General features: G+C 39.6%; 2 protein-coding genes across 2 annotated transcripts; both read left to right on the plus strand.

Moving 5' to 3' along the window:
• Window positions 1-242: 242 nt before the first annotated feature.
• On the plus strand, window positions 243-6,629 carry tmem135 (transmembrane protein 135). Its single transcript, XM_084942412.1, has 15 exons — window positions 243-438; window positions 778-905; window positions 1,682-1,774; window positions 1,919-1,952; window positions 2,039-2,104; window positions 2,386-2,432; window positions 2,510-2,551; window positions 2,652-2,780; window positions 2,868-2,937; window positions 3,069-3,236; window positions 3,366-3,429; window positions 3,549-3,625; window positions 3,927-4,025; window positions 4,133-4,200; window positions 5,004-6,629. Exons 1-15 carry the CDS (start codon window positions 301-303, stop codon window positions 5,152-5,154), a joined length of 1,374 nt encoding a protein of 457 aa, XP_084798538.1. The 5' UTR covers window positions 243-300; the 3' UTR covers window positions 5,155-6,629.
• Window positions 6,630-7,998: 1,369 nt separating this feature from the next.
• On the plus strand, window positions 7,999-24,156 carry ltn1 (listerin E3 ubiquitin protein ligase 1). Its single transcript, XM_084942413.1, has 32 exons — window positions 7,999-8,149; window positions 8,327-8,533; window positions 9,612-9,710; window positions 10,025-10,255; window positions 10,345-10,397; window positions 10,510-10,690; window positions 10,964-11,137; window positions 11,296-11,486; window positions 11,703-11,850; window positions 11,941-12,198; window positions 12,390-12,701; window positions 13,071-13,289; window positions 13,414-13,455; window positions 13,571-13,760; window positions 13,867-14,106; window positions 14,206-14,359; window positions 14,498-14,648; window positions 14,810-15,020; window positions 15,162-15,318; window positions 15,592-15,696; window positions 15,810-15,937; window positions 16,039-16,174; window positions 16,671-16,815; window positions 17,129-17,345; window positions 19,825-20,062; window positions 20,192-20,269; window positions 20,411-20,597; window positions 20,730-20,895; window positions 21,320-21,540; window positions 22,644-22,838; window positions 23,070-23,237; window positions 23,360-24,156. The coding sequence occupies exons 1-32, from the start codon at window positions 8,108-8,110 to the stop codon at window positions 23,420-23,422; spliced, it is 5,307 nt and encodes a 1,768-aa protein (XP_084798539.1). The 5' UTR covers window positions 7,999-8,107; the 3' UTR covers window positions 23,423-24,156.
• The last annotated feature ends 1,325 nt before the right edge of the window (window positions 24,157-25,481 follow it).

Raw genomic sequence — 25,481 nt, forward strand, 5'->3', positions numbered from 1 at the left:
TGAAATAGGGTCAAATCTTAATAAAGCTGAATTGAAAATTGAACCATAGCTTGTGTGTTTACACTGACGGAAACAAAGAAATTATTCGGCATATCTGGGTTAGTCGCTGGATGCAAGACTTGCTTGTAACAGGCAACCTATAAAAATGTCGCAGCTGTTATTGCACCTGTGTAAAGAGGACTCTTCTCCTAACCTTATTGATCAGCACCGGGCGCGTGCACAGCTCATCCTCGTGACCGCGCCCCTTTCAGGGAACGCGCACGGCAGCCTACCACCTTCCTGCTGTCACTGTGCACAGACATGGCTGCTCTCAGCAAAATACCGCATAACTGCTACGAAATCGGCCACACTTGGAGCCCGTCGTGTGTGCAGTCTGCTGCCGATGTGACTAGGAGTGCTCTGGAGGTGTCCTTTAAAATATACGCGCCTCTTTACCTGGTAAGACGTTTGACCTGAAATATAACTGTAGACTTTGAGGCTAGCTAAATAGCTAAAGTTAGCGAGCTAACTAAAGTAAAATGGCTTAGTAGTTCGCAGAAAACCTCTAAAGATAGGCTGGCACGTCGCTAGTGTTGCACTTAGGTACGAAGTCCAAGTTGTACATGTGGCCGATCAGATAAAGGAGCAAAAACATGTCATGCAACTTCAGCCAGGTTCCCCTTTGTAAATTTCATTGCCCTCTGGGCACTCGTCACGACTGTAAGTGTAAACTTTAGCAGAGTTGGAACTGTATTTGTCTTGCATCTCCAGTGTGCAGTAACGCACTGTGCTTTGCAGATAGCAGCAGTTCTAAGGAGAAGGAAGAAGGATTACTACTTAAAAAGGCTTATCCCAGAGATCTTTTGGTCTACCTCTTTCCTGACTACCAATGGGGGTCTCTTCATCGTTTTCTTCTGCATTCTCAGGTCAGTGAACCCATGTCGAGAGACTAAGCTGCACTGTCATTATGTTTATCAATGAAAACGAAAGTGAAATGTATACAGTATGATATATGGATAAACTGAGCATGAACGGTCATGTTCTGTGAACCACACCTGCTGAAGCTGAAGCCACTTTAGCTTCTTCCACGTGTGCCTCCTTTCCTTTAACCTGTCAGCATCTGAGTGTGTCAGCTTCATGTCCTGGCCACTGTGGTCATGTTTGCATTAGGGTCACCCTCTGTGGACATCTGTGATAAAATAAACCCACTATTAACTTTATGGTCTTGTTTGCTAGTTTAAGAAAACATTTTTTTTTTTTTAAATAATAATTTTGTAAATTTGTGTCCCATTTAGAGTAAAGTAAAGGTGGCTCTATAGTGTCATGGGTTGACTAATAAGGAAAAGGTCCCTGGACCTTCCAGGAGTAGATACAAATCCCTTGGGTGTTACGTCAGGAAGGCCAATCAAACATGCAGAGATATCTGCTTATTCATAAGGAGCTGGCACTGCTGTGGCAACCCCTTGTGGATAAGGGAATTGCAGAAAGTAGTGTGTGACTACAGTATCAGCTTGGATGTCTCTGTCTATCGTTTCAATAAGTGCACATTTTAAATACTTGGATAATACTTTTCTTATCGTGCAAAAATGGAAGACAGAAGAGCTGACAAAATCTCGTGCTGACAGTGTGCGATTGTCTTCACTGAAACGTTCCAGCTGGGGGAAAAAAGGAAGTGAAATAATGCAGTGTATTTTAACTGCAGGAGACTTTTGGGAGGCTTCTACTCCTGGTCTGTTGGGTTTGGCTCAGCACTGCCAGCCTCTTATATTGCCATCCTGCTGGAGCGCAAGAGCAGGTGAGATACCCGTCTGTTACGTTTCAGTATGTTTTTTCTCTCCTCTCCTAGATTCAAACATGTTTCATTCACATAGTTTACTTTTTGGGTTCTATCAAGCATGTCTTTGTTGAAAACCCGCCTCTTTCTTTTTCATCCTCACAGGAGAGGGCTGCTGACAATATACATGGCAAATCTTGTAAGGGCTGCTTCTTTCGAATATTAGTAGTTGTATGTGAACCTTGCTATGTGTCTGCATTTTTAATAGCGTAATGTTGTTCTCAGGCCACTGAGACTTTGTTTCGCATGGCAGTGACACGAGGCGTCGTCAAACCCATTAAACATGGCGAGGTAAGGTCAAAGGGTGGGGCTATGAGCTTGTTATCAGGGTTAGGTTTAGATCATGTAAATTACTGCCAACCTAATTTTTTTTAAGACTCTCTCTTGTTTTTGTTGTTGGATTATGAGTCTAATAAGGGAACTCCAGTTGTGAAAACTGAACAGACTTCAGTAAAAAGTATCAACTGATCCAAAAAGAAGCATTTATGACTTACTTTATAGTTCTGACGAGACTGCACAGTGGTGAAATGAGTCATGTGTTTGATTCTTTTTCTCTCTCTGCTTCCCATTAGGTGCTGTTGTTCTGCATTACTTCATCACTCTTTATGTTCTTCTTCAGGTTAGAGCAGCACAGTGAACACATTGTTGCAAGTGTTAATGTTTTAAGTTTAAGCTGAATTTTGTTTTATACTATAGAAGTAAAGATGGTCTCAAAGGCTTTGCATTCTCCGCATTGAAGTAAGTTGTTCCCGTTTCTATTGATGCCTTCATTTTCACTGCTGATGAAAAAGGTTTATAGAGAAAAGTTTATAGAAGTGGTGTGTGTTTTCTGTCTTAGATTCATCATTGGGAAAGAAGAGATCCCAACACACTCTGTGCTGGCTGATGATTCACAGCCATCAGCAGAAAGGCCTGACTCTAGAAGAAAGACTCTTCTATCCTCCACCAGGAAACTGCTCGAATCGATGTGAGAGAAAACACACCCGACAACATGGCAGTGTGTTGGATTGTGGCTTACATGAACTATTTTTCTTTTTCTTTTTTTCAAATCCAGATGCAAACGGGGACCAAGACACAGATGTTGCAAACATTATAATGACAACTGCATATCCTACTGTGTCAAAGTAAGTCTCCCTCTTCCCAAGAAGTTAGTTTTTGTGCGATCCCAATCCTTTGTGATGTTCTCATAATGCTTATTCATTTACATCTTAAATAATGATACTTGATTAAGATTTGTTATCATTTGTCACCGTAGGGTTTTGTCAGGATGTTCAGTGTTGGCTACGTGATTCAGTGTTTACTTAAAGTGCCATCAGCATTCAGACAGATGTTTTCGAAACCCTCCCGGCTTCCCTCCCTCTTCTACAACAAAGAGAACTTCCAACTCGGGGTTTTTCTAGGCTCCTTCGTCAGTATCTATAAGGTAGATGTGCTGTTTTGTTTTCTATTAGTATCTTTATTATGTTCCTTTCCTGCTTACACATTTGATTTCCTGTCTTTTTCTTGTCTAACCTTGCCACGTTGTTGTATATTGTGCTTTTCTTTCACTCAGGGAACAAGCTGCTTGCTGCGCTGGATGCGTAACATTGATGATGAACTCCATGCGCTTATAGCTGGTGAGACAGGATGGTGTAACCTGTCACATAAAATCCCTGCAGAATGATCCTCCTCGGGATTCTGTTGTTGTGATTAACTTCTTTTCTCATATGTTTCTCCATCTCTCTTTTTCCTGAAGGCTTCCTGGCTGGAGTTTCAATGTTCTTCTACAAAAGCACAACAATATCCATGTATCTCTTTTCTAAGCTGGTGGAGGTAAAAACAAACACAAAAATCATAGAAATAAAAAAAAGGTCCTCATACTGATATATTGTCTTTGAACTAAAGTGTAAATGTAATAATAAACTTGTATCAATATAAAAAAACAGAATTAATGCTTTATTGATAAATACCACATTTTTATCATTATTCAGGTATCTCTGCCTGGTTTTATGTAGTAATCACTGACATGTGCAGCCACGTAAACATGTTTCAGAAACTGCAACAAATACACTTAACATATACAACATGCTAGTAGTATGTTATACATGTCTGGCATATGTATCCCTCTCTTTAGACTATCTACTTCAAGGGCATTGAGGCTGGCCGGTTGCCTTACATTCCACATGCAGACACAATCATATATGCCATCTCCACTGCGATCTGCTTCCATGCTGTAAGTAAACATGCTTTCTTACTCACATACATATGCTTCACACATTTTTTTTTTTCTTTTTTAAAGCTGAGCAAGGATATAATGCTTGATGTACGGCTTCTACACAGGCTGTGATGGAAGTGCAGAACCTCAGGCCAGCATACTGGAAGTTCCTGCTGCGTTTAACTCAGGGCAGGTATGGATGTATGGACATTGTAAATGTCATCTTACTTTGAACCTCTGACCGCTTCTTCAAGGTCAAATAAGGTCATACTTAAAGTGTCTTTAAAAATATGCTTACAATTTTACTGAATTCGTTTGTATTGGCAACATTTCAGAAATGATACTGGTGTGTGGGGATTCTAAATATCACATTACAGTTTGCATCCAAATATCATGTCACATTTGACCTCTGACCTCACTTTTATATTTCTCATTTGCCTTTCTTTCAAGTTGACCCCAGTATGAGACGCATGAGATGCATGCAAAGAATTGTGGAGAGAAAGAGAATGAGCTGGCCTGTTAGTTAGAAATGTAATGTAGTGTAATAATAAATAATAAACTCAAGTTATTCATGTCCAGTTATTTACCAATCAATTCCTGTTATCCATTACCTACTCCTGCAAAATGTTTGTATATTTAAAGTAAACCTTTGTCATGCTACCCTTATCTGATTTTTGCTGCACTACAAACTTCTCAAAGTACGTTTAAAAATACCAATGAAAACAAAATGAATATATGAAAATGACAGTACTACTACCCTTAAGAGTAAATAGTGCCCAGAGATTGAGCTGCCTTGCAGAGGCCTGTGTACTTGGAGTGCTTGTTGTTAATCAGGCTTTGATCCAAACCATACAAGAAGATATCAAAGTTACTTTGCAGGAATCTCATATAAACGAACAATATTTTAGATAAGTTGTCACTTTTATTCAACATCAGCTTTGTTCGTGTTGTCTTCAATAAAACTGTACAGGGCCTTTTCTCTCTCTGATTTTCTAGGTTTGCTCTGATGAACCGACAGGTGCTAGACATGTTTGGGACTCAGGCTTCCAGAGACTTTAAAGGCTTTGTGCCCAAACTGGACCCCCGTTACACCACGGTGCCCAGCAAGACAGTGCTTCTACCGGGAGGTGACATCCAACTTGGATGATTTGGGACCAACAGATTGACTTTGGGGTTACCTCAACATGAAACTAACAGCCTGGTTGTTCTCTCTGAGGAACTTAAGGGTTTTTTTTTTTTTTTTAAAGGTGTGATGCTGCAGAAGTAGTGATGTGTTATGAAAAAGATATGCTTTGGATTGCACCCAAGTTCAAAACAGGGTTTCTTGAGGGTTAATTGTTGAGCTGTAGAAGCTCACTTACTGACAAAGACTGAACTTTACAGGTCACTTGTTTGAAAAAAGTGAAACGTACAATTTCATTTTAGCTCTGTCATTTTTGTCAAAATTGACATGGACATTAATAAAAAGATTTGTTAGTCTTAATGAAAATGGAAAAACAACGTAAATGATCTGAAGGAACAACAGATTTTGCTAGATTGTCAGTTTGTATTTGACACGACGTAGTGATCTAGCAGCTGGGACAGTTCCTTCAATAACAAAATGCTTTTGAAAATAAAAATGATTGCGTGCGTTTCAACCACATTCTTTTTATCCTTTAAACATAATCTGGATTTTGGCAAGTTACCTTTCAGTTTGCTCTGATTTTTGTGCTGTTCGAGTGGTTGTATTCACAGAGATTAAACCTCACAACTCCTGTTGGAGTAGCCACAACGATGTGTTTTGACACTGATTTAAAAGCAGGAAGAATGCGGGAAGAATTTTACACCCTGATCTTTTCTGAATGTGTGTTTAAAGGCAGGGAGACATATAATAATGTAGCCTTATTCAATCAGTTATCCATAGTAGCAGTGGGAGTTTTATGTAGATCCTCCAATACAAAACACAGAGGTACCATTTTAGCCAGATGGTTAAACTACAGTAGATAGTATTTATTTCAATTAATTTATCCACCTTAAGAGATACTTGGCAATTTTAGGAGTTATTTGTGGTCAAATTGATGTAGTAATAAATCTCACTGCAATTGACATTTACTAAAAGTCACAGGTGGAAAATAAATCCATTCACACTGACAGCGTTAATTGATGCTGAGTAAGTTCACTTGTGAATCGCACTGAGACTCTTTGCTTGCACGTAAGAAACCAAATTATTAGTTCAGTTGTTGTAGGGAGGGAAATGAACACATGCAATGTGATCACTTTAAACTTGTTTGGAATGTGAAAATTGTCTATGAACACACCTCTGCCTCATATTTTAAAAGGTGGGGTTATTTAAATGTATTGAATGTTACATGTAATTATGCTACAGTCTAAAGAGATTATTTGTTCAGTGCACTGACTATTGCAGTTAGCTTTGCAGTGAAGTTTGACTCGGTTTAATAAGTTTGGGTACTTGGATTTACATCCTCAGGCTCTGCATTGAGAATTTTAATCTAAATTTACTGGAAATTCCAAGTTGAACACTGTCACTAAAATTCCACTTTGATCAACTGTGTAAACTGATGAATTTGGAGCATTTCCTTAAGGCTGCTGTGTTCTGTGAATAAAAAGAAACACTCAGCTCAATTTGGTTTTGGTTTTGATTTATGTATTTATTATTGTTTTTGGAAAGATATAATGTGTCTGCAGGAAAAGATTGTCGTTTACTAAAGAGTGGCATTTGGATGTTTTACTGATAAATGAACACATGTTTTACAGTTAATGAAATTCTGAGTTTAAGGATACTACGTAAAGTTGTGAGTGTCCAACACAAATTACATCATATCAGTATCAGAGTAAATACTTTACAGTATATTTTAACAGTAATCAGAAAAAATGTCATACCAGTGCAGTGTATCACATCCCAATTTACATTTATCAAATCTAGCAAGCAGACAATATAAAAATTTCCAAATATCATGCAGGGGACATTTAAATTAGCTTTTCTCTTGCAGCATCCTCGTCTAAAATTCGAAAACCACTGTTTACTTGCACAGTCTGCGCTTTGTCTGTGGAGGGCAGCAAAGATGCCCGCCGTGTTTCAGCTTAAGAAGAAGAAAGAATTAACGGAAGCAAGCACAAGCGATTTCAAGTTTTTTGAGAATGTGACTGCTACTGCTGTTATGTGTGTAGCAGTGTTTTAAAATATAAATTAAAATTTGTTTAACATTAATTCCCAAACGATGTCGCATGATAAGTGCAAACTTAAAATATTTTAAGTGCTGCCTCTTGGCCAGGACTCCCTTGAAAAAGAGGTTTTTGATCTCAACGGGACATTCCTGGTTAAATAAAGGTTAAATAAAAAAAAAAGAATCCAAGCAAACCTACTGTATGACTTTATACTAATATATATATATATATATATATATATATATATATATATATATATATATATATATATAATAACATTAAGATTATATACAAGCTAGTACATGCATATTATTTCTTAATTAAAAAAACATTTTTAGAACAACAAAACACCACAATCATCACCATGGTTTTGTTAATACACTCACAAAACCAAAGAAGAGTAAAAATCTATGATAGCAACAAGAAGTCTACACATGACCCATGATTACGTAGTGGCTATAGTAAAATGCTCCAAGATCTAACCCCATACTTACATTTTCTGTTTTCAGAAAGAATTCTTATCTGGGGTTTAAATTCATAACAACAATGGACATATCTGAGGGAAATGTCAGTCTTATCTTTGCAAATTCCTGCAATTAGTTTGTCACAATGCATATTTCAAGTACTTATTATCTATTGACTACAAAAATGCAAAGAGTCTGTGACTACAAAAATGCAAAGAGTCTGTGACAACGAGCACTGATAATAGTCTTCGTTAGAAAAGCCAGTACCGATAGTTATCACCAAAACCCCAAAAGGCAGAATTATAAAACTTTGACACGGGCGCTTTACTTTGAAAGATGTAAACAGGAAGTCCAGACTTCCGGAACACGAGCGTGACCACTCGCGTTAGGTCTGTGTAATGAAATGCTGTCAGCTTTAGTAACTACAGAGTTATCATAGGAAATATACACTTTAAAGATTAATACATAGCCATGGGGGGTAAGAATAAACAGCGAACTAAAGGAAATGTTCGGGTGAGTTGCTCCCACTGTCTGTAAGGCAGAGTGTTAAAGACAAAAGCTAAAATTGCTAACAACAAAGCCGAAAACGAGCTAATATAAACTTCTGATTATCACAACGCGTGACATAGCTGTGATGTTTAATAGATGTAGCTAACCACACTTCGTTTTTTTTTTCTTTCCCGCCACTAGCCGTCCAGCAGCGGCCGAGCTGCTGAGGTCCTGACCCGGGAAGGTGGCGTAATCCCGGCGTTTGTTGGCTTCGGTTCGACTGTCGCCTCGGAGCTGAGTTACGTTCCAGCTGTCCACGGCGCGGAAGACATAGACAACCTGGTAGATGCAGATTTCCGCCTGGTGCTCAGAAAATTGTCGAAGAGGGATGTTGTCACCAGACTTAAGGTGAGTTTAAACCCCAGCTGTAAGTTTAACTGTTATTCTGCTTGATGCCAGATACACAAACCCCGATATGATTTCACTGTAAATAAGTCATATTACGCAAAACATATGCTGGGAGTTTAGCATATGTTTATATATGCATATGAAACACTGAGAGTTTCAGTGAACAGCCATCAAATAAAAGTTTAACACTTAGAGTGAACTCCAAATCTCCATGCTGATGAAACTTTCCTCACCCAGCCAGGAAACTACTTGTCAGTCAATTGTCCAATTACATTTGAGTCGTCTCTGAAAATAGTTGATCTGTATGTAAACATTGTTACCTTTTTAAACAGTGAATTCTGTACTTTTGATTAGCCTTTTGAATTAAAGCAGCAAGTTTGTTTCAATCATGTCTTGGTTGTTTGAGTTAAACTCCACTTTGCTGTGTACAGAGGTCACTTACAAAAACTTCACATTTGTTGAAATCTAACTGAAACACAAATTGTAGCAGCTTACTCTCAACAGGAAAGAAACGACGTGATGACATTACACCTGTATTAGCCTCCTTAAACTGGCTTGCACTACATATAAGGATTCACTTTTCAGGATCTAAGTTTAAAAGAGTCTCAGTGGTTTTGATGCCATCTTACTTAGCTTTTCAGTCATGGCTTGTGACCTTTGAAAGAACTTATCTTTTCACATAAGAGCTGCCCTGTCTGAACAGACTGATTAAAAACCTACCTATTCTCACTTGCTTTCAGTTCTAGTTGAGCAGGGTACACTGTCTTTTTTTATAATGCAAGCACAGTCTTACTCACTTTGTTTAATTTGATTGTTTTTAGTGCATATTTGTTGTTGATTTAGTGACTGTTGTGTATAGTGTATATTTTGTATAACAGCTGACATTGTTTGACATGTGCTATAGAAATAAACTTTTGACTTTAGTTGACTTGACATAATTGCTATGTAAAAAGTTAAAAAAGCACACATACCCACACATATGTTACAAACAGTACCATAAAATACTGTGTGGACATGACTGTTAGATACGTTGTTTTTTTGTCCAAATTTGTCTGGTGATTATGTGTAATCTTCTCAGGCTGTGCAGGATTTTGGGTCCATGTGTCAGGAACGGGATGCCGATGTTGTCAAAGGGATCCTACCATACTGGCCAAGGATTTACTGCAAAATATCAGTGGTGAGCTAGTCATTTATTGGGAAATCATGATTAGTTTTCATATTATTTCTATTGTTATTATTGTTACTATTAATTTCAACTATTCTGGAAAAATAAATGACATTTAGTGCATAACAAACCACTCCAACCAGCTCAACAATTGTAGATTTTCCGCTACTTCAGATTTCATATCAATCCATTTTTACCAATGTGTAATTATAAAAATGTGTAAAAGTATTTCTCACTAAGTGGCTGCCTAAAACTACACTAGAAGAACATTTTATATTTTAAAAAAATAAAGTTAAAAAAAGTTTTCTCTTCATAATGTCTGTCAGGATCACGATCGACGCATTAGGGAGGCTACCCAGCAGGCTTTTGAGCAGCTGGTGCTAAAAGTACGTCGCAGTTTGGCCCCATTTCTGAAAAGCTTGATGGGTCACTGGATTCTGTCCCAGTGTGACACCCACACACCTGCAGCCTCAGCTGCGTTCCAGGCCTTCCAGGCTGCTTTCTCACCCGCAAAACAGCCTGAAGCTATCAGCTTCTGCAAGGATGAAATCCTTAATGTGAGTAGAAGCGGTGGCATCATTGTGGACGTGGTGAATTTTTTTGCTTTAGCTGAATTTAACATGCAATTGTTGTTTTTACATTGCAGGTACTTCAAGATGTTTTGTTGAAGGAAACGGCCGACACACTGAGCGATTCCCAGTATGCTAAGATTTCATCTCATTGTAGCGCCTCTGTTCGTCCTTCTCACTGTGCGCCACGATTATAATGTATTCTGTCTTTGCTGAGGCACTGATTTTTCCTTGTTCTCTAGAAGTTTGACGGAGGAGGAGAGGGAAGCCAAATATGTGCGCATGCTGACCAGTTCTCTGTTGGGGGTGAAGAGACTTCTCTCCCTGCTGCTCCAGGATGACAGGGCGGCCCTGGAGACAGGACTAGCACATCTTGTTAATTCTGGAAAGTTTTGGAAATATGGCAAACACAAGATTCCACAGGTACTAGCTGATTAGGCCTGATTTGAATGGTATTTGTAGTGTGCAAAAAACAAACCCTCAAAACAAACAAACAAAGTGTTTTTGCTGGGCTGTCACCTGCCAACAGAAAGCTTTAAATGCACCATGACATTAATTTCTGTTACTGTTTGTTTGCACGTTTTGGCTAAATCTGAACTGAATGAGCAACTATGACAAGTTGCATCAGACCTGTTTGTGCTGCTAGAAACCACATATTACATGTCTAATATACTGTTGTAAAAATTACAACTGCAGGTGAGGGGGGCGTTTTTTGAGATGGTGTGTGCTCTGTGTGAGTTCACACCAGGACTGGTCCAGGCTGAAGCAGTGCGTCTCTGTCCCGCTGTCCTCCTCAGTATCGACGACACGGATCCTGTAGTGCTGCCCCCCGTGTGGGAGGCTGTTCTCCACGTTGTGTCTACAATCCATGTAAGCTCATGTTTAAAACATGACCATGCAATAATGATAATACAGCTGGATTTCTGATATTAAAATGAAGTGAAAAAGTAGTGCAAGAAGACATTATGTTAAGCAACAACAAGTAGATGTGTTTTATTTTGTTGTTGTTTTGTCTGTGTGTGGTTTAGGATTGCTGGACACACGTGAATGCCAAGAAAGGCTTCTTGCCCAAACTTTGGGCTCTGTTAAAAGAGGGCGGCAAAGGCATGGCTAAAGCTTTACACCCGAATCTGATGCCGCTTCTTAGTAAACTGCCCCCAGAGGTCACTGATCCAAAGATGGACTTCTTCACCATGTTCTTCACTACATTCGCACAAGGGTAATTAGTTTATGTGTATATTTCTATCTGTTTTTTAAAATGTATGCATGTATTATGCTGAATGAGAAAATTGTACAGGTCAAATTAATACACTCAGAAAGTAAATGTATTATTTGAATTCTTTAGCAAGTCATTTGATGAATAATATTCTTATTACTCTTCATGTAACTTAATAATCTTTTGCACTATATAACCTCAATTGTGTGATTGTGTCAGTCTTTCTAGTGAGCGTGCAGTAACGAGCCCATCAGAAAGTGCGGCGATAGTGACATCTTTTGTTGAGTGCTTGAGATACTGCGTATTACAAAATGCAGAGGATGTGGATGACCAGGGGAAAATAAGGACCATGCTGAATTCACAGCAGGTGGAGTCACTCAGTCATGCATGCTTTTCCCATAATGGTAAATCTAGCGAGGTTGGCATCTTTCTTACATTTGCTTTTGTCTTTTTGTAGCTTCTACCCCTACTTGAAAATGCTCTAAGAAATCCTTCCCTTCAGAATGGTCCTCTCTTCCTTTCGGTCACTGAAATGCTCATTTCCTGGGAGAAGAGGGTAGGTTTACAAAGGGAAGGTGAAGCCAGTGACAGCAAAGATGTCTTTCAAAGACTTCTGACAGACTTCTGGGAGGAACTTGGTCTTCTCTGTGTGAGTTATGTTGACAACGAGGAGGCAGATCCACAGGCTTTGGAAGGGATAGCCACCTTGCTACATGTAAGCTTACTTTTGAAAAGTCTCTTGCTCAAATGTATTCTCCACAGAAATGGCAATTTTGGCACTGAGGATGCAGGAGATCAATATGACTGTCAGAGCAATTTATGTCAAAAAAAGAAAAGGAAAAAAGGTCATTAGGTAACAGATAAAGTGGCGCCAAAACAAATCTATTCTCTCCTGTGTTTCTCCAGGTGATGCGTTATCCTGAGAGGGTAAACAAAAAGCAAACACAGAAGAAGAAATCTGTCAGGTTGTGTTTTTCTAAACCAGAAGAAAATGAGAAAACTGGAGTTGAGGGGGATGGCGCTGAGAAGCTTGCGCAGGCGGTGTCAGAGCTTGTGAATGAGAAAGCATTTGGGTCCCTACAGACGCAGCATTTTGAAGATGTAGTGTGCCAGCTGGCACAGCTGTGCCTGGTGCATGTGAATGAGAAAAACTCAGAGAGACATCTTGTTTTCCTCTCTCATCTTATGCGGTCTTTCCACACCCCCAGAGTTTTCAGTGTAAGTCATTTGTTTTTTAATTTTTAATTTTAATTGCAGAGAATTGTATTTTAATGCCAATCATTTATTCCTTCCTTTGATTTTTAGTGGTTGTGTTCTGCTAATCTTCTTCTTTTTTTTTTTTTTACACCCCATGAATTTGTCTTCTTAATTGCAAAATCTGTGAAAACATTGTTTTTACAAATAGGTGTCATGATTTGCAAAACTGCCGACTGTAACGTTAATTATCTGTAATTTTAATGAAGTCTTAAATGTGAAAGAACCCTTGTATGACCCTTTGGATTCAATAGTGAAAATTATTTCATCCTTACCAGCTCTTATAGCTCATTGAAGGTTTCATTTTTTTCACCCGAACTGTGCTTCTCTTAGACATTGGTTGAATTGGATGACAAAATGACAAAAGACGAGATGCAGAGGGACGAGGGGATTATGAAAAATCCAGCAGTGCAGTTCCTGTTGGAGCGGGTGGTGGTGTGGCTGGCTGAAAAGGGGCGCACAGACACCGAACACCTGGTGGAGATGGTCTTCAGCTCGCTTCACTGCTGCAGTGGGCAGGAGATCAACCGCATCCTCAACCATATCACCACGGTGAGATGCAGATGTGAAACTTGATGTCGAGTCTTCACTATCATCAGGATCCCCACATTTGCTGGAGATTCATCTCAAACTTTTTTCCTGTGCTAATATTTTCACTCTTCACTCTGGTTTCTAGATGGGTCTGTCATGGGGAATTATCCTGCAGATTATTCAGAGGGTATGTGCTACTCACTCACTCATTTCTTTTTTCTTTTCTTCAGCTTGTTCCCTACATATATATCAAATTTATGATGCTGGAACTGTCTGTGCTGCTCTGCTATCTTTCCTGTCAGGCATGTATGGATCCGGAGACTCTGAAGAGCTGCAGTGATTGGCTAAAAGGTTCGGTTCTGGGTGAACAACTCCTGGGATTGACTGAGGAGCTCTGCAAGGTGGGGAGCAGCTCTTGCGACTCCATCTCTTCTACAAGCGGCCACAGTTGGACGCTTATCAGCCTGGTCCTCTCTCAGCATCACAACAATGGTGAACACAAAATCAAACATTTTTACAAAAAAAAAAAAGAAGACGACTTTTTTTGTTTGCTTGTTTTACTCAAAAATCACGTGTTCTGTCTGTTTTACATATGCAGAGTCTCTGATCGGAGAGGTGTACATGGAGAAAATCTTGGAGAAACTCCACGCCACTCTGTCTGAGACCAAAAGCCTATCAGATAAAGGCAACATGGAGCCACTCATCTCCTTCATTTGTGATGTGGCTTCCACGTTCTTCTCTTCTGTACAAGACTGCCTTCTTCTCGTCTCCGCTGAGGAGCTCTTGCTCACCGTCTTCCAGCTCACTGCTCAAGATCAGGCGCACACTCACTTATCTGGTGGGTATTTGCACAGTGCACAAGCCTCATGCATACTTGACAGGTATGATTTAAAAACAAACAAAACAAAACTCATTTGTCGTGATATTGTTTTGATAGACTCACTTTTACATAAAATGAGGAAAGTGTGCGTGGCTGGGGTCCAGTCATTGGTCCAACACTGTGAATATGAGGTCAAAGAAGGCGGCTTCCTGCACAGTGCAGCTGTTTGGGTGAGGAAGCAGCTGCTTGCCACACCGCTGGATATGAAAGGGTAAGGAAATGCTTCTTTAAAAAATAAATTGGTCTGTAATTGAACTAATTCTGACCTGTTTATTGCATGTGATGCATACTTGAAGAATCTTTTCCTGTCTTGTTGCAATTAAGATTTCCGGCTGTTATTTTGTTACAGCATACAGGTTCTAGTTTTGGCCGTACAAAGCGTGGTGGAGTCGATCATCTCTGTCTGTGATCAGGCGTCCCCCATCATCATCCAGTTCTTTACCCTCCTGATGCCCAGCCAGACAGAGTGGACAAGAATCAGGCAGGCCTTACCTCCTCAGGTCGGTAACCTTAATGCGCATCAATTTTATTAAAGGGATCATTTGGGCGTTGGTAAACAATGGGCAAATATTTTAAACGGAAGAATTTTTTTAAAATTAAATCTTGCAATTAAATATTTGATACTAATCCATAGTTCTACTCCTATTCTCTGTGTCTTCAGTGGATCAAAAGCCCTTTACTGTCTAGCCGTTTGCGAGATGTTTGTGAAAAACCCTCCATGGACATGTGGAAGTTCAGGGAGTTGAACAAGCTGCCAGCCCACCTGTGTGCCTGTGCTCTTTTAGGGAAGGTGGCACACAGTGCTGCATTCACACATGGTGGCCAGAGTGTGGCAGAAAGTCCTTCACTTCAACAAAACCTTACATACACAGGTAGACAAATTGAACAGAACATGAGCTACAGTTTTCCCTCAACTTAGTTTTTTTTGTTTTTATTCCGAGACTACATGATGTATTTTTTATTTGACAGACTATAATGCTTAATCCATTTTTTGGTGCCCTTTTGTTCATTAGTTTCAGAACTACTTTACGCTCTGCAGTGGTGTAAGGAGTTAAACTACAGCCCTACGATGGTGTCGACATATCACAACATGCTGACTGACTGGGGCCTCTCAGAAGGGCTTAATGGACAGGTTCCAATGAAACCCCTGCTGGAGACTCTCTACACGAGGTGATATTTACTCACTAATTCCTGACAAAGACCAGATTTATTTAGCGCTTGGCAAGACCAACCTGTGTCGTAAAATTCTGTATAAACAGAAGCTTTTATACATATTGAAGGCATGGGTAACATTGATTTATTGAGTTTTTAGCTCTACTGGAAATATCTCATTTATGTTTTTTGCTCTGTCTTTGATTCACATCTCACTTTCTAGGCAGTAATTTAAAACACCATTCAGTGATTTATTTATTTATTTTTTTAAATTGTCTTGTTGCCATTTAGGTCAGTGACAGAGGGAGGTCTGTGGTCTCTGACTCTAGAAAACTACATCCACAGCAACAGCTTGGAAGGCGCAGCAGTGAGGAAGCTTTATGGTAGTGCAAACAGGTCAGCAATTGATCAGTTAAAATAGTTTAAATTCACGGATTTCACACTCGGAGCTGTCATGTGGCTGCTTTTGTAGCTGTGTTGCATATTCATAATTTTCTGTGTTTGACCAGTTTGTTCCCAGTGTCTCAAAGCAAACTGAACACACTCCAGGTACTCTGCCCCAGTATGAGCAATGAAGACAGGGAGAGTCTTGTAGCTTTGGCTACTGCTGGATTAGTCAACTGGCAGGAGGATGAAAGTAAGAACACACATATGAATATACACACAAATTTTTACAAATGCACACATGCTTATTTTGTGCTTGAAGAAGTGAATAATAATTGTGCCTGTGTGTCTCAGATGTGTATGGGTGTCTGGCAGTGCTGCTGTGCTGTCTGAATGCCAGCACACAAGTAGAGGACAAGGTTGTGCAGGCTATCCTGGCCACTGTGATGGAATGGAGGAACAGCAGGGAGGACTGGTTCCTCGTTAGCTGGTAATGTAACTGCATAAGCTGTTTATTAATCTCTCGAAACACAAAGTTTGTGTACACTGATTAGGCACAATATCAAAACCCTCGACAGCTGAAGTTTATAACATTGGTTATAACATCTCGATAACATTGGTTATCGTATTCCAGGGGTCACGGGATAAAGTAAGAAGCAAATGAGCAGTTCCAAAATGCTAAAGTCTTATAGGGGGTTCTTGGTAAAATGTGACTTGTACCTACTAAACGAGATCATTCACATGAATGTTAATTTGACACATACCCCTTGCACCACTGGCATCTGTAAAATATGCTGGAAAACAAGTCCTACTATAAGATAAGGTAAGATTAAATTAGCTATACTTTATCCCAGATTTGGTCAGTTCTTTTAAAGAATGGTATATTCTTCAATAAAGTTAAAAACGGCTACAATTGGTTAAATTGTGTGACTCACTGGTATATTTTCTACTGGTTTTGACTGCTTTTTCTATTTCACATGTTTTAGTGACCTGTCCAAAGCAACTTCAGAGCAGTTGAACCTTAGTGTGGAGATCATGCGGTTCCTGTCCTGGCTGGTGATTCGCTGTCCAGCAATTCTAGGGGGAAGCCAGTGGGACTTCCTGCTGTGCTCTATGTTGGCATGGTTGGAGGTGAGATGTATCTCATAGATGAGCCTTTTTCCACATATACACCGCAGTCAAAAATCGTTCTAAACTTTAGCCCGCTGAGCGTCATGCGAAAACAGAAACGTCCAAATCGGTATGATGAGGCATTAAACGGATTATCCTCCAGCTGTCTTCGCACTGCAGAGTCCCAAACATTGTTTGGAGTTTATCTGTGAAAACGGCTGTTTTTTTTTGTTGTCACTGTATTTAAATTGTTAGTCTTTGTTGTGATACTCTGCTACTCCCAGAATGTTTATTTCTCACAGTCTTCGACTTTATTTTCTTGCTTCAATCTCAGACTGCCAGTGAGAATGTTGGAAGTCTATGGAACCCATGGGTGCAGCTGTTTGTGTGCGAGAACGCTGGATTGATAGTGAAGCTGAATGAGTTCTTCACAACATTATCTTCGTCCAATATAGCAGACAAGCTGCCACCAGAACTGGCTGGCGAATGGACAGATTTCTTTGTAGAGGGAATCTACAACCTGCTGTTACCGCTGCCTGTCAGTATCACAGGTATGTGTGGATATGATGGTTTTTTTTCCAATTTTGCTAAACATTAGATAGCACATATCCTCTGTGTAACTGAATAGTACATTTTTGATCCAGAGATTCAGTCGGAAATTGTGGAAGAAAGTTGATACCTCAGTCACGCCTCTAAAGTTGAAAGTGGACAAACATTATCAGCAAGAGCAGAGAGTGGTGTGAAAGTGTTTGACCCTCTTCCTGAGTTCCTCTTCTTTTATATGTATGTCACATTTAAATGTTTCAGATTATCAAACACATTTAACCTCCTAGGACCTGGCGTCCACATATGTGGACATCACATTTTGGGTTATTTAGACCAAAATACTCAATTTTGCTCTTCAAGGGCCTGATATCCACTTACGAGGACATTATACTGCTACTGTTCTGTCAAAATATTAAACGAAAATCCTCATATGTGGCTCTGATTTTTCATAAAAACAAAAATAAGGTAAAAAAAAAAATCTGGTAATTCTTTGTTTTTACATTTATCGGGCCCCAATATGCCCAAATATCAAAGAGAAATTAAAATTGCATGCCGTGGAAGAGTTCGGGTCTTAGGAGGTTAAATATTAGACAAAGATAACACAAGTAAACACAAAGTGCAGTTTCTAAATTAAGGTATTTATTGTTAAGGGGAAACAAATCCAAACTTACATGGCCCTTTGTGAATAAATGATCTGATTAAACCTAATAACTGGTTGGGCCACCCTTAGCAGCAACAACTGTAATCAAGCTTTTGTGATAACTGGCAACGAGTCTTTTACAGCGCTGTGGAGGAATTTTGACCCACTCGTCTTTGCAGAATTGTTGTAATTCAGAAACATTGGAGGGTTTTCGAGCATGAACTGCCTTTTTAAGGTCGTTGATTTTGTCTAGGCCGCTCCAAAGTCTTTATTTTGTTTTTCTTAAGCCATTCTGAGGTGGACTTGCTGGTGTGTTTCGGATCATAGTCCTGTTATAAGAACCAAGTGCGCTTTAGCTTGAGGTCACAAACAGATGGCCGGATGTTCTCCTTTAGGATGTTTTGGTAGACAGCAGAATTGATGGTTCCATTTACCACAGAAAGTCTTTCAGGTCCTCAGGCAGCAAAACAGCCCCAGACCATCACACTACCACCACCATTTTTTACTGTTGGTGTGATGTCTTTTTCTGCAATGCTGTGTTACTTTTACACCAGATGTAATGGGACACACACCTTCCAGAAAGTTTCTTTTGCTCAGCAGTAGGTTTTGTCTTGAAACTGCCATTCTTTCCCAGTCTCTGTCTTATGGTGGAGTCATGAACACTCACCTTAACTGAGGCGAGTGAGGCCTGCAGTTCTTTGGATGTTGTTCTGGGGTCTTTTGTGACCTTTTGGACGAGTCGTCGCTGTGCTCTTCGGGTAATTGTGGTCAGCCAGCCACCCTTGAGAAAGTTCACAGCTGTCCATGTTTTTGCCATTATAATGGCTCTCACTGTGGTCTCACATGATGTCTAGCTTTTGAGGATCTTTTGGTATGCTCCACTTCGTCAGGTAGGTCTCATTTAAGTGATTTCTTGATTGAGAACAGGTGTTGCAGTAATCAACCCCACCCCACCAATAATAAACACCTTTACTTAGAAACTGCATTTTGTGTTTACTCATGTTGTCTTTGTCTAATATTAAATTTGTTTGATGAACTGAAGCGTTTAACTGGGACAAGCATACAAAAAATAGGATATCAGGAAGTGGGCAAACACTTTTTCAAACCATTATACTTCACTCTCAGAATTAAATTTAGAACAAATCTCTGTTTCTTTCTGTCCCACAAGCACTTTTATTTGAAAATTATTTTTTTCAAAGTAAAGGTGAAATGCAGATATGTCATAACTAGTCTCACTGCAAACCACCAAACTTTTTAAATCAATAGGAATGCAAAGAGTGGAACCCTACTTGTCATGTGTGAAGTTTAAAGTAAAAACATGTGGCAGACAGTGTGCAATATGAATCTCCAGAGGTTTTTTTAATCTCCTCAGCGGCTTCATGGTGTATTAGTTAACAGTTTGCCTAATGTGTGAAAGATCCCTGGTTTGAGACCTGGAGCAGACACGAGTCCCTCAGAGGGTTTCATCTGAAGAGGCAAAATCTGTGCCAAATCAAATAAAGTGGATTGGTTGAAGAAGAAGACAGATGTTTTAGCTCCTGACAGTAAAGGACTTCAAATTTAGTGGAATTAACTTACTGTCATTAGATTCATTTATATGTAGATGTTTTAATTTCTGTATACCATTTAATATATCTGTGGATGCAGTATTATAGCATGTATGATATTTAATGTCAGTTATTTACATATGCACAAGTGCATAATGAGTGTAAGTAATTGTTTTTTTTAATACCCCCAAAAAACGTATCTCTCTATTATATGGTTTAGGAAGATGATGTACATGTTAAAACATTACGTAGTCCTGTATGTAGTACTCTAATCATTCTCTTTGTTATGTTATTCAGAGGCCTTTGCTGAACCAGATGACCCCGTGTTCCCTTTGGCAGTACTGCAGTCAGTCGGTGTTGCACTGACGCATGTACCTGTGCAGCAGCTAACCCAAAACTCGCTGCCACCGCGCTTCATAGCGGACCAGAAGACGAACCTGCCAGAGCCTCTTCAAACACTCCTCAACACTTTCTGTCCTCTGCTCCTGTTTAAGGCCAGACCTCTTCAGATCGCCGTCTACCACATATTGGAAAAGTGAGGATTTTGAATATACAGTGTTATATTTGTCCTGAAAACTTGAGCGCCTGCAGGCATTTGCACATAGTCCCCTCACGTATACGGTAAGGTATAAAAAATGAATGTACTTTCTTCTTGTCATTGCAGGGTCATGCCTCAGCTGCCCGAGTGTGATGGAGAAGGCGACAACAATAAATCTGACGACGACAGAGATGAGCCATGCCTGTAAGTCATTTGGGATCGTCTTGTTGCACAGATGCAATGGTTTCTTTTCCACTTTCTTTGTTTTGTCATATACAAAATATTGTCAGGTTTTGTTATAGGTAATTTTTTTAAGCGATTCTTACAGTTAGATCTTGTGTTCAGGTCTCCTCCAGCGTCTCTGATGGCCATCCTGTCAACCTGTGAAGAGCTGTGTGATAACATCCTGTCAGGCATTCAGGTGGGAGAGTTTGCAGTGGTCCAGCCTCTCAGCGTGGAGTACTCCTGCATACTAGGATACTTGCTGTCCTGGAAGCTGCTTCTCACTTTTTTTAAATCCTCACCGTCGCATGTGAGTCACAAGATGGAATTTTAAATTTAATTGTATGACAGAATATGAGCAAGCCATATTAGTTCTGTGGTGAGAATGAGATTTGATGAGGGTATTTTTCAAAATATTAACTTGTCTTAATAATTTGTGCAGCTGCGTGCCAATTATGCCCAGTACCTCAAGAGAAGCTGCTCCCTTAACAAACTCCTTCTCCACGTCTTCAAACTGATGCCCGAGAACCCGGCCTATCCAGGCCAGGAGGCAGAGGCGAGGGAGACCAAAACCTTCTTCACAGAGAGCCTGAATCTGGCTGTTGACAGTAAGCAACATATACACACCTACAGTTACGACAGAAAGTTTAACCCATTAGATTACCAAGATTTCAGCGCTGGTTCACAAGTGAATGTGTTCACCAGTGACTGTCAGTAAACCGTTGTTTCCACAGTATCTCCCATCGGTTAATTCAGTGGCCATTGAATAACAAGGGTTAGGGTTGTTCATAACGGGTAAATCAGCACCTTTGCCTTTGCGCCTTGCTCTCTGTTTACCATGATACACTGGTATTGTATCACCAAAGCCAGTTTGTGTATCGATTTCTCACTTCCCTCATCCCTATCGTAACCTCGGCTTATAAATGTGGTGTTTCCAAGGAGTTCTCAACCTTTCTCTTGAGCGCATATGTAGCCTTTTTTTGTACTTAAACATCAGATTTAAATATCGCCTCCTGTTCTTCTTCCCTGTAGAGTGTGACAGTGTTGAGTGGGAGCTCCCTCACCTGGCTTGCAGTGTGTACTACAGCACAGTGCAAGACCTGCCTGCCATGGTTCGACTGTGGTGGAATAGCCAGGAGAAGAGAGTGAGCGCAGCCGTGGAGAAGTTCACGATTAAATACATCAGTCCTGTTCTCTCAGCCCAGGAGATCTCATCTGTCCACACCAGCACTCAAATATTTGACAGCATGACTGTAAGTTTACTTAGTTATTACTTAGTTAAAGAGCTTAAAATTTCCAAGTTAGTTTGAGCACCAAATCTGTTGTCTTGTTGGTACAGATTTCTTTTTTTTATTCAAGTTACAATCTGAAACCTTTTGCAATTAATTGGTATTAAAAAACTATTGCAGAATTCTCATATAATTCTAATATGCCGTTTCAGCTTTTTATAAATTGTGTCATTTAAAATGCAATAATAGCATACGATGAGTGTTTCCTCCACTACTCCGTCTACTTTGTTCATTTTTAAGCTTTCATTATTCACATCCTCACTGCCAAAAACACACCGAGACCTCTTCTCTTCATTTTGAATGGCTTTTATGAAGCTGCTGTTGACACACTGTTTCTCATGTTTTCAATTTTTTAACATCACAAAGTTAACATGAAGTGGAATCATAGAAATCAGAATCAATGAAACTCAGCCACACAGCCTGGAACCGAGTATATGAGCTGAACACTCTAGTGTAGCTGAAATAGCCGACTCGTCTTACATTTTAAATAGGAAAATGTATTCACACATAATAACTTTCTTTTAGATTGTTCTCTGGCATTTTCAGAAAATTACAAAAAAATAATGAAACAATAACCAGCAGCTCCCTTGGGTCGCAACCCTACTTTGGGAAGAGGCGTAGTAAACAATGGCATTTCTGCAGTTTACAGTCCAGATGTTTAACTTTTCTGAGCTGGCCTCTGGGCTTTTTTTTTTTCTTTTCTTTTACTATGTGAAATTCCTCATCTTCTCTGCACTGAACCGTTTGCAGTTACTTACGCGATCTTGTCGAAATCTGCAGATGCCTTCTTCTTAGCCTCTGGTAAAAGGTTTTTGTAGTAATAAACACTGAAGATGAATAAATCCTGCAGTGCTACACCTGCCTCACATTTGCAGTATAATGATGCACAAGCAATAGTTTCTGTTAAATCGAATTTAATGAACCCTCACTTGACAATAATGCATTCAGTTCATTAAGTAGGATCCTGGCATTTAATTATATAGCAGGTGGCTGATTGTTTAACTGAAAGACCCCCAGTGAAAACGGTGAAAATGTGCTTTTTTTTCTCTCTTTTCTTTGTGCCCCAGGTCAAGGCCCGCTCAGCAGCACGGGAGGTGATTGCCACCTATTCTGTGGATGATATCTTCATTGAGTTGGTGATTCAGCTTCCACAGAATTACCCTTTGGGTTCTATCGCTGTGGAGAGTGGGAGGCGTGTGGGTGTTGCCGTGCAGCAGTGGAGGAACTGGATGTTACAGCTGAGCACCTACCTAACACATCAGGTACACAAAAAGAAACAAACAAAAAGTATATATGCAAGAAGCTGCTGTAATAAGTTGGGGTGTTGTTTTTCAACCCTTGTTGTTTGTATTATATCCTGGTAAAGTAAAGTTTGTTGAGTAGAAAGGCCAGTGCTGGCACTACAGGGCTGTGCAGATACTTTCTTTTCAGATAACGGCTAAGAAAAAGAATACAAAACCACTGAGAAAATGTAATTATATGTGCTCTTTTAGAATGGCAGTATAATGGAGGGTCTGGCTCTGTGGAAGAACAATGTGGATAAGCGTTTTGAGGGAATAGAGGACTGCATGATCTGCTTCTCCGTCATCCACGGATCCAACTACTCTCTGCCAAAGAAGGCTTGCCGCACATGCAAAAAGAAGTTCCACTCTGCGTGTTTGGTGAGATATTGATATATTTTATAAATATTCATTTATCTTTTATCGGTCTTTATAGAGATCATGGACCATGAACTGCAGCCTGTCTATCAGTAACAATATTTTTTTTCCTCTTCTTGCTATAGTACAAATGGTTCACTTCCAGCAACAAGTCCACCTGTCCACTCTGCAGAGAGACCTTTTTTTAAACGCAGTCTGATGACCTTGGCTGAAAAGACGACTGTTCTTTTAATGAACCGCAGCTGGATTGACATTGATTACGTGAAGGTTATTACAAAACTCAAACTTAAGGTCGAACTTATTAGATCAGTGAAATGAACGGCCTCATTTGGATCAAAAAATAATGCAGAAATCGAAAGTAAAATCCACCAGAATCTAGTTCTAATTGTAATTTCAGAACGTTTCTGTCTGTATTCACAGTACAGTTGGTTCATTTGCTTTGTTTATCCCAGTGCATTACTGTACTGTATATATCCAGCATCAGCTGCTCCCTGCTGGTGTTGCGCTGATTTTTTTTCTGTAGTCTGATTTGTTCCATCTTTAAAAATGCACAGGTGTGCAACAAAAAAAAGTTGCAAAGTTGAAAAATGAGAGCTGGTCGTGCTTCAATCATTAAGAAGCAGCTGTTTTAATTAGTAGGTCTGTAAACTTAAAAAATAAAGAGAGATTTAGTTGAAGGATTACAATGGCTAGGATGATTTTCACCAATATTTCCTAATATTTAGGAGTGTACAAAGATGATGTGTGATTTAGTTTCATGCATTTCATCTTTGAAACGCATGAACGAGCGCTTCATTGAGGTGGTTTTTAATATGAACGCGATTACTCTAAAATATAGCGCAACTTAATGTTATGTGTCCACCCTGTGCCTGCAGAAAGCTGTAAATGGTGACTGAAAGTAAATAAAATACAATTTGATTAATGCGTGTCTTCGATTCAATGCAGCAGAGCTGAACAAAGAATAGATGCAGGAAAAAAAAACTCTTAAGCTGTGTTCCACAGAAAATTATGTTGTTTTTACTGTCAAAAGTTTATGCTCGTTACCATCAATAGTCGTCACGGTGATGTATACCGTATAGCAAGTTGCTTTTGTATAGGAACACAAAAGGCTGGCCTTGAAGTCTCCCAGGATGTTACAGACAAAGACCAGGTGGAGAATGATAAATAAATATATCAGTTTTTCTGATGACTGAGTCATGCAATAGAGGAGAGTGCATATGCGGGGATTCATAAAGGTAAAAAAAAAGACTTCCCTTGTATTTCTTCACCTTTTGCATGCACAGACTTTTACTCTCGAATCTACAAAGTTTTATACCTCTGGTGTATTGTTGCAGTCATCATCTATAAAATCACTTTTCTTGTTAGCTAGGAAAGTGCAGAGCCCAGGGCTTGATTCTGTAACTAAAGACAATATGTTCACAGGAGGAACAAACTGTAAAAACGTATGGCTTAAAGGATAAACCCGTGACTTAACATATGGTAAGAGATGTGATACTGACTTGGGCCACTACCTGCTAAAGAGAAGTGTCTGTATAAAAGTATATAGGTTAACGAGGGTGATATTTATGGCATGCATCACCTGAAAACCTTATTTAAAGTCAGCTTAAATGACGCATGTGTGCTTCCATGAACTGTTTGGTGAACCTTAGCTTCTAGTTACACTTGTATAGTATTTTATATCCATGCATTTATAACTGTAAGTAACCTGTGCTAGTTTCCCAGAAAAGATTGTAATTAGCCTCAGCCTGCGACTGCTGCACAAGTCTCCCAAGCTCATTTATCTTGGGCCCACCTCCTCCTCATGTTGAATAATTTATCTGTTTAATGGAGGCTTGCTCTCATCACAGTTGTTCCTATGGAATTAATTATGACAGATTAAGCATGATCAATGAATTAATCCCTATCATTTGGTCTGTTGTCTATGCGTGTGCGCAGGCATGTGTGGATTTGTAATTCATTATAGCAGCCAGAATTTATCGATAACCTACAGCCAGCATCCATCATCATCTGCCCTTGACCTTTTTAATAGCTATTGATCTGTTTGCCATGGATAAATATTTATACCACACACCCCTCTCCCTCCTGAGTTTTGACAGAAACACTCACACCAACAGCCTCAAATCTTATTGCTCATTATCTGGTTGATTAAGCAGTGGTGCAAATGTTATGAGCTACAATACAGTTCTGTTTGAAGCTTGTTCAAACCAGAACCACGTCAATCCTCACCGGAAGATGGCAGTATTATCA

This window comes from Perissodus microlepis, chromosome 10 (genome assembly GCF_051167445.1).
Source record: "Perissodus microlepis isolate ML-2025 ecotype Zambia chromosome 10, ASM5116744v1, whole genome shotgun sequence".
NCBI lineage: Eukaryota > Metazoa > Chordata > Actinopteri > Cichliformes > Cichlidae > Perissodus > Perissodus microlepis.

Coding starts and splice junctions, on each gene's coding strand:
- tmem135 (XM_084942412.1), top strand. CDS start 301: ATGGCTGCTCTCAGCAAAATACCGCATAACTGCTACGAAATCGGCCAC. Junction 906..1,681: donor GTTTTCTTCTGCATTCTCAG/GTCAGTGAACCC, acceptor TTTTAACTGCAG/GAGACTTTTGGGAGGCTTCT. Junction 2,781..2,867: donor AGGAAACTGCTCGAATCGAT/GTGAGAGAAAAC, acceptor TTTCAAATCCAG/ATGCAAACGGGGACCAAGAC.
- ltn1 (XM_084942413.1), top strand. CDS start 8,108: ATGGGGGGTAAGAATAAACAGCGAACTAAAGGAAATGTTCGG. Junction 13,761..13,866: donor CTCTCAGCATCACAACAATG/GTGAACACAAAA, acceptor TTACATATGCAG/AGTCTCTGATCGGAGAGGTG. Junction 17,346..19,824: donor GCTGCCTGTCAGTATCACAG/GTATGTGTGGAT, acceptor TATGTTATTCAG/AGGCCTTTGCTGAACCAGAT.